The sequence below is a fragment of the Mastigoproctus giganteus genome, chromosome 8 (genome assembly GCF_048544385.1).
Source record: "Mastigoproctus giganteus isolate SK-2022 chromosome 8, ASM4854438v1, whole genome shotgun sequence".
Classification (NCBI taxonomy): Eukaryota; Metazoa; Arthropoda; class Arachnida; order Uropygi; family Thelyphonidae; genus Mastigoproctus; species Mastigoproctus giganteus.
This window is the reverse complement of record NC_143582.1, coordinates 201080258-201096064: the sequence shown is the minus strand read 5'-3', so window position 1 is coordinate 201096064 and position 15807 is coordinate 201080258. Positions and strand designations below refer to the sequence as shown.

The window sequence follows — 15807 nt, the reverse complement described above, 5'->3', positions numbered from 1 at the left end:
TGAAGACACGTAATAACTGTGTCACATTACTAACAAAAAACAGTCAAAGACAGGAATGAAGCACTTTTAACCTACATTAGCCAAAATATCTGTTTATTTCCAGTTAGAAATTGTACACAGATGGTTATCAGATGTTTTGTGGTATGCCCCTATCATTTCATCAATGATCACTGTCACTTGTACTTCATCATTATGTAGATCAAAATGGCCAAAGGTTTGCCATTGTGATATATATAATTGTGAAGTATCAATGATAGCAATTACTATCGCAATAATTACTATAGCAATTATTATAATATAATATAGTGTATAATAATCCCACATTTTAAAATAAGATCATTATGTTCACAAAATGTCACTTTTTTGATTAATTCAATTACTATGGAAGAGATTTTCTCTTTTCCCAAGTGGTATGAACATACCATGAAACATCTATTATCCAGCTGTATATAATTTATAACTGGAAATAAACAGATATTTAACTAATGCTGGTGCAGAAAACAGTTATCTGGTACATTCAGAATGACTCTTCTCTACGAGTGACTAGCCCATAATTCCACTCAATATTTGGAAAGTTAAAACCCTTATTATAAGATATTCTGATTTCTTGGTCCATTCCAGTTGTCTGTTTATTTGGTCATTATAATTATCACAGTCATTTTGCCCATAACATACTCCTACCCTCATTTTTGTTTTCTCATTGCTTATGCCAATGCCAAATTGTCTCAATATCACACCGGTCACCCAATTCAATAGCACGTAGAATCTAACGTACACTGCCTTAGATTCTATGTGCTTTTTAACCAAGAATATAATCCCCCCCCACCCCCCACACACTATATTTTCCAGGGAGTTATATATTGTGTATAATAATCCCACATTTTCAAATAAGCTCATTATGTTCACAAAATGTCACTTTTTTGATTAATTCAATTACTATGGAAGAGATTTTCTCTCTTCCCAAGCAAAATGATAAACTATTTAAACAGTATTAACTCTCATTTTCAGTTAATAGTTACAAGAGTGCTTTTATTTAACTTACTCTAAGGTGTCCTATTACTTTTTAGCTGATTCAGGTTAATTTTAAGAATCTTTTGTAATATTCAAAATAACCCAATTTAGACATATCTTTACATGATTAATTTAAAATATATTTTGATATTTTTATAACACTCTCTCATCATTTAATTAATTGTTTACTCTGTCCTTTATAATGATGCCTTGAGGTTTTAATAAATAACAGATGCTTTTTCAGTGATGCTATTTGATTAAGAACAACATTAGTAATTTTAGGTTCACTCATAAATAACAATGTTTAAAAGGATAGATAAAAGGATGGCTGAGTGGAAGAAGACAGAGGGTGGTAATCAATGGGTGCTGCTCTTCGTGGACTAATGTTATTAGTGGAGTCCCACAGGGTTCGGTGTTGGGACCACTGTTGTTTTGTATATTTATCAATGATATTGATGAAGGTATATCAAGCTTAGTGTCGAAGTTTGCAGATGATACAAAGGTTAGCAGGGTTGTTAAAGGGAATGGTTGTGTAAAATTTTTTTTTTTTGGCTGATGCTGCATAAGCTCATACACTTGCTTTCTTGCATCACATGCCACTACTACTACTACAATGTCATTTCTAAAGTGAGCAAATAAGACTAAGCATGTTGCTGTCAATGGAGGGAACATAGCTTCCCTATGACAGCAAGATGGAAAAATATAATGCAGTGAAGCTTTTTTTTTTTTTTTTTTTCCAAACTAAAAAATATGAAAGTAACGTTTGTTTGTTTGTTATTTGGTTTTTAGGAGCATTAGCAACTAAGGCCATATTGCTCCGGGGATATGCGTGGTCATTCCCTGACCTTTCCGCATCCTCCGTATTTGGTGGTCACGGGCTCGAACCCCAGTCTAATCAAGAAGCATGTGCTACGCACTGCTGCTCCTGCCCACCTGGCTACGGAGGTGCCCATGAAAGTAATGTTAATAAATGCTATTACAGAGGGAATTTTGTGGAATTTCTAAATGCTATGCATCTCCTACTAAAAGAATACATGCATCTCCTATTAAAAGAATATTAGAATCTTCAACAGTTTTTCAGGATACTTCAGTAAGCATGCAAAATGAGTTGCTCAAGTTCTATTGCAGCTGTGATGAGGGATGAAATTTATGATTAAATTCCAGAATTTGTGCCAATCATGTTTAATGAAACCTCATATGTCAGTAATATTTTTCACTCACAGAGAACAAGATCATAAAAATGTTTCTCAGTTCTGAAGATAGTAATGCCAATATCTTCACTATCTGGAGCAAATGTTCAAAAAATTCAAATCTGAAAATAAATTAGTTGTTCAGGGGTATATGGATCAGCAGTTATGGGTAAGCCACTTAAATGGGTTTTAATGTAAGATTTTGGAGACTTATCCCAAGCTCTTTGTGCATGTCATTAATTTAGTGTTAGCAACAGTTACTTGAATGTAACGAGAAATTGCAACATTTTTCAGTAGATTAAAATCCATTGTTTCCTCGTTAGTTGAAAAGGTTAAAAACTATACCTGAGTTCATGTCTAAAAAAAACTACCTTCAGTAGCTGCTTCTCAATGAAACTTGACTTCCAGATTAGTCATAGTACAGGACAACAGCTCCTCTACCCAACCTTATGCTGAATGAGGTTTAGGAGTTATTTAAATGACTTGCCTTTTGGTTTTTTATTCAATGATGATATAGGGCCCAGGTGAGCAAAATCTTTATATAATATTTGCTGAATTTTGTTTTTTAAATTTGTGCCCTCTGAAAGGAGAGCTATAGAGTATGTCTCAATTTTGCTAAAAAAGGATCCAGAAGTCTAGAATTAATTTAATTATAAAGTTACTCAAGTATACAGCTATATAATATATGTGTGATTTGAAGGAAGCAAGGGTTTTGGATATTATTAATAATAAAAATAATAATAAAGGTTTATGGACCTGGAATGCTGCTATATGCAGAAAGTACCCAATGACCATAATTGCTACATAAGTTAATAGTCGTGAAAGGTAATGCGCTAACGTTACAGTATTAGTAACACTAACTGTGGAGAATAAAGGGCAACAATATTTTATATATACATACATATATATATATAAAACTGAAAGCTTCTTATTTAAAAAAAAAAATCACCTAAGTGTATAATATAATAACTAACAGCACTAAAATCTGCTAGGTTAAAAATGTTTTATGCAGTGTGGGTATGTACAAAGCAAAATAAATTGCCTGTACAAAAAAACAGCTGGGTAAATAAAAACTATCAGTAATTTAGTTACAGACAACCATAAAAAATACACCAGTTCCATAGCATACTTCTAATGATACTATAAAGAACTATTAGCAATGGCAACATGCATTTGTAATTGGAAATGACTTGAGGCCCTGTAGATTGCCAGCATCCACCTCAGTAGAGCATTACTCAAAAAAAAAGACAGTGAATATGACAACCTTTATCCCAATTAATATTTCAGTGCACAAACTAACTACAGGACTTACAAGCGACCTCCTGTGCCAAAAACTAAGAACCTCTTGTGTTGGTTGCACCACGGAAAGTAACTTGGTTCTGCTACTCCAACTAAACGTAATCAACTTTTTTTTTCCAGTTCCCTTTAGAAACTGAAGAAGTTTAAAAAAAAAAAATTCTTCAATTCCTCTATCATGAACATACAAGACAAAATCTGATTCTTATAGATAGAAGCTCAACAATAACCTTGGCAAGTTCTTTGCTGATGAGGTTCTAAATGAGCTCCTAAATCTAAGTAACAAAGATAAAAAAAGTTACTCCACACATTTCCACAAACAAGATAAAAGGTTCCTTAATTATGCTTTTAAACGAGCCCATTTCCATGGGTTATTTTCGTTGACAAAAAGTGAACTTGCTGCACAATTACACCGCAATAATAAATCAAGTTTATTTAATACAATATATAAGTGCCTATGTATAAAGGGGGTCCCCGGTATCCAAGTCCCCGCAGTTACAAGGATTTGAAAATTAAAGAATTAAAGCTTTTTCCCTTGAGAAAATTGACCAAGCACTTTTTTTTTTGTGGGAATGATCTTCTTCATGATCGTGCAACAAATGTTAAGTGCGAAGTCAAAGACATAACTAAATGCTACGACACAATTTTATCCAAAAAAATATGACAAAGGAGAAAAAAAAAAAAAAAAAAAACACGAACAACTCTGGATTCATTCTTTATTCGTACAACTGAAAAATAGTGTAACTTCAATAAACTTTACTTAACCTTACATTGCGTAACATATTATAATAAAAAAATGTCTAATAAAATAATTTTCTCATTTTTCAGTTCCTTCATCCATTTTTTACTATGTACAAGTACAAAATAAACATTACTATATAATATCGGTGTAGATACACCATATCTACTCATCCTTCACAACGAATTGCTAATGTATTGCACTACCTCGAATAAGTAATGCTTCACTTGCAATATCAGAGTTCCTGCCCACCCACCAACGAAAAGCCAATTAGCTTTGAAACTGTGTCGTCTGGCTGGTGGCGTCCACTGAGAATACGTAACAATAACCTTCTCTATTAGTGAAACGTTACTTATTCGAGGTAGTGCAATGCGTAGGCAACTCGTTGTGAGGACTTAGCCAATAGGAACTGTACATATAAATAATTACAACTGGTGCCTGTCAGAATAGTCCAACCCAAATATCGCTATCTAAATGTAAATAACCTCTTATTTTGCTTTTAGTAAAATCTCTCATTCCCTACAACAGTGAAATTATTTTGATTAAAACACTTATTACAAATACACATGCTCTGCAATTTCAACAGTTTTATTTTTACCTCTTTCAACATGTTTTAGGTGTTTCCCTATTCTCATGTCTAATCTATAAAGTGTTTCCCAAATGTATAGTTTACCACATCCACATGTATTTTTGTAATAACCTGTCTTCTTGTCAAAATAATTAAACTATTCTTTGCAATAGTTCCCAATTCTATTCACCAGTTTGAAAATCACCTCCAACCCTTTTTTTTTTTTTTTTTTTGAAAATTCTGTGTTTCTGTACTTATACATTTAATAAATAGCACAACAACCACTTTATTGAAATTAAGATTTTTTTTTATTTTGTACCCGTCTCTTTTTGGCAAAGTAATGCTCAGTCATACTGTCAGTGTTTTTAGCAGAAATCCAAGATAGTATGAACTAGAGCTATAATGCTCAATACGTTCTACGTTGATATCAATATTTGTAAAAGAATAAGAGGAGTTTATCTCAATATGATATATAGAACAATATGATATTCTTTTTAAAAAGAGTTATTCTTTTTGATCTCTTAGTTTTATGTACTGTTTTTAAATTAAATTTAGACTAACATCATGCTTCAGACTAGAGAAGCAAAGTAAAGGGCTCAAAGTAGTGGGGACACTTTGGTTTGGGGGAGAAATTGAGACTGAAGAATGAACAGTCTAGTTTTTGTTTAATCTTAATTTTCTTGCACAAACAATATCGAACATGCTTGATATTCAAGGTTGGGATTATAAATTTTTTTAGATAAAAAATCTTAGATAAGTTATTAAAGTGTCAGCTACCACGACATAAGGGCTAAACTATCATGATATAAAAGAAATTACATATAAAAATATGACAGAAATGTATTAAATACTAACTTTTAGCAGTTCCCTATTTAATGCATCATGTTGAGAACCTAAGTAGAAAAAAGGAAGAATGCGTGTGGGTCCCTGATTATAAACTGATAAGCATGGCTGAGAAAGTGATGTCAGTGGTGCACATTTTCTAGTTTTATCTTCACACAGATTAGGATATGTTGCTTGGAACTCAAGAAAGCCACCTAAGATTAAAGAAGTTCTGTATCATCAATAAAAATCACAAAACATAATAAAAATAACACACACACACACACACTCATAACTATACATATTTATATCTGATAAGGCCAGTTATTTCAGTACTGAAGTCTGAATTAAAAATATAAAATATACAGTATGTAGGAAATTAATTTCAAGGAAAGTTTTGGAAACTATGCAATTTTAAATACTGAGCAAAATTCTTCACTTATTGGTTCTAAATAATTACAAAAGAGATCCAATTAACTCAATGATCTCATACAATTATGACAACATTTTGAATCTGCATCGGAATTCATTTTCCTTAACAGATTTGAGTCTAGAAAGTTCAGGAAACATTTCTGCTGAACAGACAGATGCATGCAATACGCAGTATAGAAAGTTTCCTGAAATTTACAGCTTGAAGGGTACAATCATAAATAAGAATTCCATAATTTTCACTGGCACATAAGTCATGCTTACAGGTCTGCAATTACTAAACTTCAGATTACAAGCAAGTGCATATGTCCATATATAAGTGCATATTGTGGCCATTGTAGTACAGGTAGTTCTCGACTTTACGAGTTAATTCGTTCCTAGTGCGTGCTTGTAAAGCGAAAAGTTATAAAGCGAGAATTTATTTCCCATAGACATAAGGTTAAAAATAGAGGTTACGTTCTCAAAGAAGAAATTGGTTAGCTAATTAGTTTATGTTTAAACAATGATTGATTTATCAAAAGAAATGAAAACAGACTGTAAAATCAAGCAAATTATAATAATAGAGCAATTATTTATGACTTACAAATGTTTTTTTTGGTCTGTTTTTTTTTTTTTTTTTTTTTTTAGGAGCATTAGCAACTAAGGCCATATTGCTCCGGGGATATGCGGTGGTCATTCCCTGACCTTTCCGCATCCTCCGTATTTGGTGGTCACGGGCTCGAACCCCGGTCTAATCAAGAAGCATGTGCTACGAACTGCTGCTCCTGCCCACCTGGCTACGGAGGCGCCTACTTACAAATGTTAAAGAATGTTTATTCTTCATCATCATCGACTATGCACACTCGTTGATCACTCATTATTGGCTTGGCACTGGTTGGTTTGTTGCACAAGGAGTCGTCTTCTTCAGAAATGTTTCAAGAGGCGTTTGTTTCCAAGATAAAGCCCAATAAAATGGAAAGTGCAAATTGTTTTTATTGTTTTATGGCTGTGACCTCCAGAAATGTACTTTAGAAAAATATCACAAAGGCGTTTAAAATTGATTTTTATAACGGAACATATGATAACGATGAAAGTGTAGTGCATTTTAATGATTTGAATTGGTAACTAATAATTTACAAACCATGCTCACAACCTTTTAAAGGGCATTAAGGTTACGCTCCTGACCCTAAAAATGACATTTTAGAGAGATAAATAGCTTAGTTATACAGCAAAAAATTCAACTTCCGAGATCTTGAAACTAATTACCAAAAAACAATGTGTTATTGGGTTCACATTACAATATGATGGTGTCTCTAGAATAACGATATGATGGTGTCTCTAGAACTGATTAATATCGTAAAGCAGAGTAAACTGTATTGTATAGCTATGCACATGGTTTGGAATGCGGTATTTATGAATGTTTAACATTCATTTTTTGAAATTAATGTTGATATTTTCGATTTTGTTGATACTTGATACTTGGGGGGAAAAAAAAACTCTTAAAGCGAGAACTGCCTGTATTTAGTTCATATAAGATAAATATTACAAGCACTACTGCATATTCCTTAACTTGAGCTCAGAACTATGTAACAAGTCACTTTATTGCAATTAAATTAGTGTGGGGTGACATTTCACTGGGCTTGGGAAAATTTCTCAAATCGAGAGGGGGAAACATTTTGTACATAAAGTTGATTGTAAAGTATCTTACATAAAGTTGATGTTATGTTTATATATGTATATTTTTATTTATTTATTGTTTTAGAAGGAAGATTATGGTAGAAGAAAAAGTAGGCTTGTGTTAAGGAGAGGCAATCAGTAGAATGATGGAGCACCGCCAGTAGGGAAAGAGTAAGCAATACTGGCAACATTAAAGAGGAAAGGAAATAAGTGCTTTGAAAGTAAACTGCACCATATGTAGTACACATGAGAATTATAACCGATGGGCCAAATGGTACCATCTGAGGACCTTAAAGCAAGAGAAATAGTAGACAGTATACGAAAATAGTGAAAACGAGATGAAAGAGACCAAGCAATTTCAGATCATAATGTAAAGATACAAAAATCCCTAGTACACAATCAGACAGTGGAAATTTCTGGGGTCTCCAATGAGGAACCTTTGTTCTGGAGTTGTGAGAGGACAGTGGTGATGTGTCAAAAATGACAGACAAAAGGGGCCACTGATGAGTGTTGCCAATAAGGTGGCAAAGACAAAACAACAAGCAGTTCCATGGGAAAAAGGTCCCGGAAAGAGAGGATAATGGGCAAAATGAAAAAACAGCGCTAGCAAATAAAAGGAAAGAAAAAATAAAATAAACATGTAAATACACCATAGTTTTAATGCTATTCTGCTATTTGTTCTCATGCTATTGATTACATCAGATGAAATGTTTCATTAAAACATGCCAAAAATTAAATTTGTTACAAAACTTCATGTGAAATCGGGATTGCCAATTATGGAAAAAATTTTATTATGGATGGCATTATTGTGTTCTGTGTTGTTTGCAAAAAGAACATTCCATGCAAGGAAAAATTCCAGATCAACCAACATGTGAAAACAACATTGCATATTATGACCATGAAAACAAAGAGCAAGGAAAAATTTCTAGCACAGTCACTTTTAACCAAGCCATGTACTTCAAAAGAAGAGAAAAGTGATTTTCAAAGGATTTGTGTCTCGCCCTGGTAAGCAGAAATATCTCTTTCAATAAGTTAAACAATTAAGTCTTCAAGCAATTTTTGAAAAAAATATTCCAGATGAATCTACCTTGAGAAAGAATTACCTTAACACTATTTATGACATTATTCATGAAATTTTTCAAGATATTAGAGAAAACTACATTTGGATGTCTGTTGATGAAACAACAGACATTTGCAGCTGCTATATTGCACATTTTATATGTAGAAAATTAGATGTTGAACCACTGCGTCCGTATTTATTTGCCTGTAAGGCCTTCAACAAAGTGAATTACTCCACAATAGCAAGATTTTGTAATGATTCTTTGCAATTATTATGGCCAGAATAAAGCCATAGTGAAAGAGTCTGCATTTATGGTAGTGATGCTGCTTCACATAGGGTAAAAGCCACTTCTGCATTATAAGTTTTCCATCGAAATCTGATCCCCGTTATATGCTAAGCAAGTAACCTGGGTTACTTGCTTAGCATGGCTTACATAGGTTGGAAGAGTCAATTCGGGAGAATTTTGGTGAAATTAACAAACTTATTTCTAGTAGAAAAAAGACTTTGTCAAAAGTGATTTCAAGAATAGCAACTTATCTATCCATCCTCTCCCACCTGATCCTGTTCTCACAAGATGGGGAACATGGTTACAAGCTTTACATTGCTTTATGCTAAAAATTTTGAGTCTATGAAAGAATTTGTTGATTCCTTGGATAGTATGCATTCAGCAGCAATTGATAGTGCTAAGGCAATGCATTCTGATTCTTTGGCTAGAAAACATTTAATGTTCATCCAGACCAATTTCAGCTGGTTACCTAGCTATATAACTGAACTTGAAACATGAGGACTTTCTTTGAACAGTGCAATTAGAGAGATGGAAAAAGCTGAACTGAAAATTTCAATTGTGCCTAGAGGCATAGGAGAAGAAATAAGAAGAAAATACAATAATGTTTTAAAAAAGAACTCAGGATTTCACACTTTAAGGAAAATAGATGAATTCAAAAATGGGAAAGGAAATGAATTCCATTTCAAGTAGAGGTTTCAAAAGATCGCATTTTTTAATAGAGCCCAGTCACTTCCATAGAAGTAGAAAAGGTCATTCTCTGTGTTTATCATCCAAGATCAAAAAATGATCTTGTATGATAAACACCACAAATTCACAATGCACCACTTTCAGAAATAAAATATATTATTTTGTATTGAAAAAAAATTATTCCAGGTGTTAGTTTGAAAGGAAAAAAAAAAAAAAAAAAAACTTTTAAAAAAGATGTTAAAACTTTTCATAAATGGTTTTATTACTTTAACATGTTGAAGACAAAGAAATTGTGGTTCAATTAAGTGTAATAAACAAGTAATAAATGTAAAAATTGTAGTGCATATAGTCCAATGTCTATATACTTTAGTACATATCTAATCCAATGTCTAGTAATTATTGGCTTTACACTCTAAACCACCTTTATGAATAGGAGAGACATTCACATATCTTTAATCAATATAACTAAATCCAAGGATGTACTTATTTTAATAGCTAAAGGTTTGTTTATCTCTTTTGCTGCTGTACTAACCGTGTAATCAGACATGAGGGTACAGAAGGGCATGCACCTTGAATGACTGTGTTTCAAGACTTAGTGACTGATAAATATGGTGCTGTGTTTTTTTTTTTTTTGTATTCTCTCTCTCTCTCTCTCTCTCTCTCTCTCTCTCTCTCTCTCTCTCTCTCTCTCTCTCTCCCCCCCCTAGTGGTGAACTGGCACCTCTGTAGCCAGGTGGGCAGGAGCAGCAGTGCATAATACACGCTTCTTGATCAGACCGGGGTTCGAGCCCGTGACCACCAAACACGGAGGATGCGGAAAGGTCAGGAAATGACCACCGCATATCCCTGGAGCAATATGGCCTTAGTTGATAATGCTCCTAAAAACCAAATAATAACATAACAACATAGCTAGTGGTGAACTCTGACTGTGTGGTCATTCCAGAGTACAAACCAAATAATTTAAAAATTTAAAATTTAACTGGATAAATTCCTGGTGCCTTATTCACTTTTAATTTTAAAGTTTAAAACTTCCTTCCAAATTATTTATTCAGCTTATCAACCTGCTCAGATCACTGGTTACCGTTACCATAGATATCAACTGGACTAATATGATTGATTCCTTTCTTTTTATTGCTAACATAAGCACAGAATTCCTTGCTACTGTTCTCGGCACTCTTATCCAAGGATTTCTCAACATACTTTAGTATATGTAATATCATGAGTAACTTTAGTAAATACTAAATTATCAGGGGACCCTGAATACAGGGTTCCCTGAACTGAGACCATCAGTTAAAGGAGGTGATATTACAGATTTTTGCTATCTTTTACTAATTGGAATTCCAGTGTAGTTTTTTTAGATTAAAGGTTTGTAAATAAACATCTTATTCTTCCTTATTTTCTTAGATCAATACTAATATCAGATAAGATTATTCATAGAAAGTTTGAAAAAAAAATAGATGGTTTATATTTATGCATACCTTTGACAAGATTTACACTGCTGAATACAGGTAAAAGCTTCTGAAGCAATACAGCAAGAAAACTATCAGCAGGGATAGAATTTGTATCTAATGAACCTTGATCATAAACTACTACATCATACTGATCATCAACTTCACACTGACATGTATGTATCAGTAATTCTTTGATTGTAATCTAAAAATAGATATAGAAATTATTAGATTTGCAATAAACCTTAATGAGAATTAAGACATTTAAAACACATTTAGATCTGGTCAAGGAATTTTTGCACACTAGGCAGTTTCAAAACAGCATTCCATAAATACTGGGTGCGATTTTGCAATCTGCTTTAGGTGAAAATTGAAATTTGAGTTATTCATATTTATGCATCAAAATAAGATGTGCAACAATTGAAAACTTCATTACAATGCTACTTTCCTTCTCATAATTGAGGGAGTGAAAGGACAGACACTTGTGAAGTACAACATATTCCTTAAATTTTGCAATTTCTTTAATATACTTAAAACTCACTATTTACACTTTGTTCATTTGTAGAATTTTTGAAACCATACATACAATTTTTGAAATCTATCACATGTTTCAATGACCAGCACTTGATCATTTGCTGAACTAGCCCTGCCCTTTTCTCAGTTAACTTTGTTGTTTATGGATATGCTAATGACACAATCAAAATATGTATGCTAAATATTTATAGCTGCCAATTACTGATTTCAAAAAACTAGAGATCAGATAACTATAAGCAGGAGCAAAGCAGATTTTTGGGCCAAAAAGGAGCTTTACAGAAAAGGCTGGTGGAAGGCAGGAGAATTTTGTAAAATATAGAATGTTTTAATTCCAGACTTTGGACTTAAGTTTACCTGAGATTTTCCTGTCTGTAGATTTCTGTTTGGTTTGTATGTTAGACATCGATATATATTTTCAAGAAATATGCTGTTGCAGACTGCCCTATTTAGAAATTGTGTCCAAGTTTTGTTCATAACAATGGCCCTACTTCCAAGAGCATTTCCAGAGGTACACCAGAACAAAAAGATATGAACTCAGTTTGTTTCCTTCACCTGGCTAAATATTCTCTCATACACAGAACTGCTATAAGGAATTGTAAAAATGCAAACCACAACCTTCAACCAAGAACTACTACACATAAATCAATGGACACTGCTCATCGTGGACTGATGTTATTAGTGGAGTCCCTCAGGGCTCAGTGTTGGGTCCATTATTGTTTTCTGTATTTATAAATGATATTGATGATGGTATATCGGGCTTAATGTCCAAGTTTGCAGACGATACAAAGGTTGGCAGGGTTGTCAAGGACACTACTGACACTATGCTGCTGCAACAGGATCTGGAAAGGTTGAGCAGATGGGCTGAGAGGTGGCAAATGAAGTTTAACATTGATAAATGTAAAGTACTACACATGGGAAACAGCAACCCCAGAGCAACGTATCAACTCTGTGGTACTACACTGACAGTGGTAGAGAATGAAAGGGACTTGGGGGTAGTTGTGCAGGCAGATATGAAGTTCTCTGAGCAGTGCAGACGGGCTGCAAGAGTAGCTCATGGAGTAATGTCAATGATATACAGGAATTTTTCCAGCAGGGATAAGGAGGTGATTATTCCATTGTATAAGGCGATGGTCAGGCCACACCTAGAGTACTGTATACAGGTCTGGAGACCTCATTTCAAGAAGGATGTAGAGCTGCTGGAACGAGTACAGAGAAGGGCAACAAGATTAGTGAATGGAACAAAGGGGTGCTCTTACGAAGAAAGGCTTAAGTTTTGCAAATTACAGTGTCTGGAGACTAGGCACCAGCGAGGTGATCTGATAGAGGTGTATAAAGCCTTGAATGGTTTAAGCATGCTCAATGCTGATGGGATTCTTCCTCTAGCTCAGAAAAATCACCTGAGAGGGCATAAATTCAAATTGAGGAAAGACAGATGTAGGATAGACGTGCGGAAATTTGCCTTTAGCCAGCGGGTGGTTGGTTGGTGGAACAGACTTCCATCCCTTGTGGTGGAGGTTGATAGCCTAAATAAGTTTAAGGCTCAGCTGGACAGGTATTTTGAACGAACAGAGGGGTGAAGTGGAAGTGGGTTTTTTTTTTTTTTTTGGCTGATGCTGCATAAGCTTGCTTTCTTGCCTCAAATGCCTCTACTAATGCTAAAAAAATGCTAAATTCTTCCTTTCTTCTTTCATAACAGTTTTTGGTAGGTTTTCACACTTCAATTTACAAAAATAATTCTGAAAAACATCTGAAATCTTGTCCACAAAATAACTTCAAATTTGAAAATGACACAATTATTGAAATTTGTGCTAGCATGCATTTATAAGAATATTATTTTTCAGTGAGAACTTGTGCACCATTGAGTCACATGCAGCAATAAAGTACTTTTTCATTGAACAAAAGAACAGAATCTTATCCTCTTGTTTTAGATACTCCATGATCATGGAAGTAGAAATGCCTATGACTAGGTCAGAATAATTCTCCTGATTCTGTCTAGTTTGACAATCTACTTCTAAACCGGATGTTGAAGATTTAAAAATTGTTGGTAAAATAAATTTCCACATCATATTCTTCAACATATCTAGGAGTAATGCCTCAATTCATGGATGTGAAGTATACTGGATTTAAGAGCAATATTAGGATTTTATAAAGGAGCAATATAAAGGCCTGCACAGCCCAGTGGTCAAGAGTGGGAGTGCAGTAGCACATGCTATTTGAGTAGACTGGGGTTCAAGCCCCTTACTGCTAAATACAGCCATTCTGCTAACCTGCACTGGACCAGCATGGCAGATTATGGTCCATTCCCTCAACATGGATCATTGAGGAGGCTTTGATCCTGCAGCAGATTGATAATGGCCGTAGTTTACCCTTTTATTAGGATTTTCAAATGTTTGCATAAAATTTAAAAGAAACAGACAAATTGCTTTTATGAAATCCAGAAGGGAGAAACATAAACAGATTTTTCTGCATGAGTGTGAATTACTTTTCAGAATTACTTGGTAATTCTGAAAAGTGCTCATATGGCTTTTCTCACCACTTTAATCTCTTCATTAAATAGATTTAACAGATGTTGCACTGTTCTATCAGCCTACTGAAATTTACCAAAAGACAGCTGACATGTACACACATGCTTCAAAATATTTTTTTCTTCAGTGGTATACATTAACTGAAACTATTTAAATCTATCTTTCCTTTTAGCACATCATCCCAGGTAGTAGTAAATGTCCACCAAATATTCACCCACTTTCAGAGCAAGGCATGCACCAAAAACCCTACAACAAATCAGTGTTATTATAGGGTTTTTGGTGCATCGGCAACTAAAGCCATATTACACCATTCTGTATTATGTCTGTACAAGTCTGTGTTCACACTTGTACAGAACAGTGGTTGGGGAGTGTGGGCACAAACATAAGATTGTTAATTCAAGCCTATATGCTGCCACAGAAAAATTCACGGCCCATTGTGACTGTGGAACTGAAAGTCCACTTGTCATTATTCAATGTGTGCACAGTCACAATGAATTTGTAAACTTTTCTGTCCAGAGAAGATAAACAAAAATTTTATTTTATTTTATCTTCATGGGCCAGTCTGCACACTGTGTAGGCTAAAAAAACAGAATAACTTATGGGAGGTGGAACCCTACTCCCCACCTGAGCCCAGTTAATTACAGTCCTAATTGAAAAGCCTTTAGAAATTCCTCCAGTCTACGACAGAATTGAAAAACTGGATTTCAACCCAGGCCTCTCAAAACAAGTGACAAGTGGTACAAATTTAATGAGATGACAAGGACAGCCTATTACCACCAAGTGCTCAATCTCCTTGGCCTACTATAACAGGGATATTAAAATTTTCACTAATTGTAACCTGAATTCCTTTCTTAATCTATGAGTTCTAGGCAATATTAGATTTCAAATTTGGATTCAGCCCATTAAAAAAAAAAAAAAAAAAAACATGATATATCATTTGTAAGGAAATAATAAATCAAAAGTTTAATTTGTTGTCCAGTGTAATAAGTGGAATCAGTTTGAAGTATCTGCACAATGATCAACAGGAGAAGCATTTTATGAATTTTTCCCATCTCCAATGGGATTTGAACCTAGACCTCCAAACAAGTTTGGTTTGATCAAATATAGAAGCTGGGTACTATTTCATTGCAGGTATTTAAATAGTTTGAGAGAAAAACTCTCACACTGCATTCATTTTTCTGTCTTTGCAGGGTGGGGGGAACATGTGAAATATGATATGTTCCTCAAATTTTTCCTTCCGAGTTTTTAATGAATAATAGATTTTCCCACTGGATGAAGTTATTCAATTAAAAATTATACTGTTTACTTTAGGTCAACTCATGAATAATGTAGTTGATTCATCATTTTCACCCCCTGGGAGGAGGAAAGACAAAGGTGAATCAACTGCATAAACCTCACCTGTGACAGTGAGAGAATCGGGCCTATGGCTCTTTAAAATCAACTAAGTTATCCATGATTCAACTTAAAGAAGTAAATAATATCATTTTTAATTGAATAACTTTACCCAGTAAGCAAATCTATTATTCATTAAGACACTTCTGTAACATCGTCAAACA

The 15807-nt window shown here is 34.0% G+C and overlaps 1 protein-coding gene across 6 annotated transcripts in view; it reads right to left on the bottom strand.

Moving 5' to 3' along the window:
- Nucleotides 1–15807, bottom strand: part of LOC150082178 (uncharacterized) — a 168383-nt gene that overhangs the window by 47689 nt on the left and 104887 nt on the right. For all 6 annotated transcript variants that reach the window (XM_090379154.1, XM_090379153.1, XM_090379159.1 and 3 more), the window contains 2 exons: nucleotides 11223–11397; nucleotides 5660–5841 (listed from right to left, as the gene is read on the bottom strand). In XM_090379154.1, the coding sequence (XP_090235280.1) occupies nucleotides 5660–5841; nucleotides 11223–11397 (357 nt within the window). The remainder of the gene's footprint in view (nucleotides 1–5659; nucleotides 5842–11222; nucleotides 11398–15807) is intronic.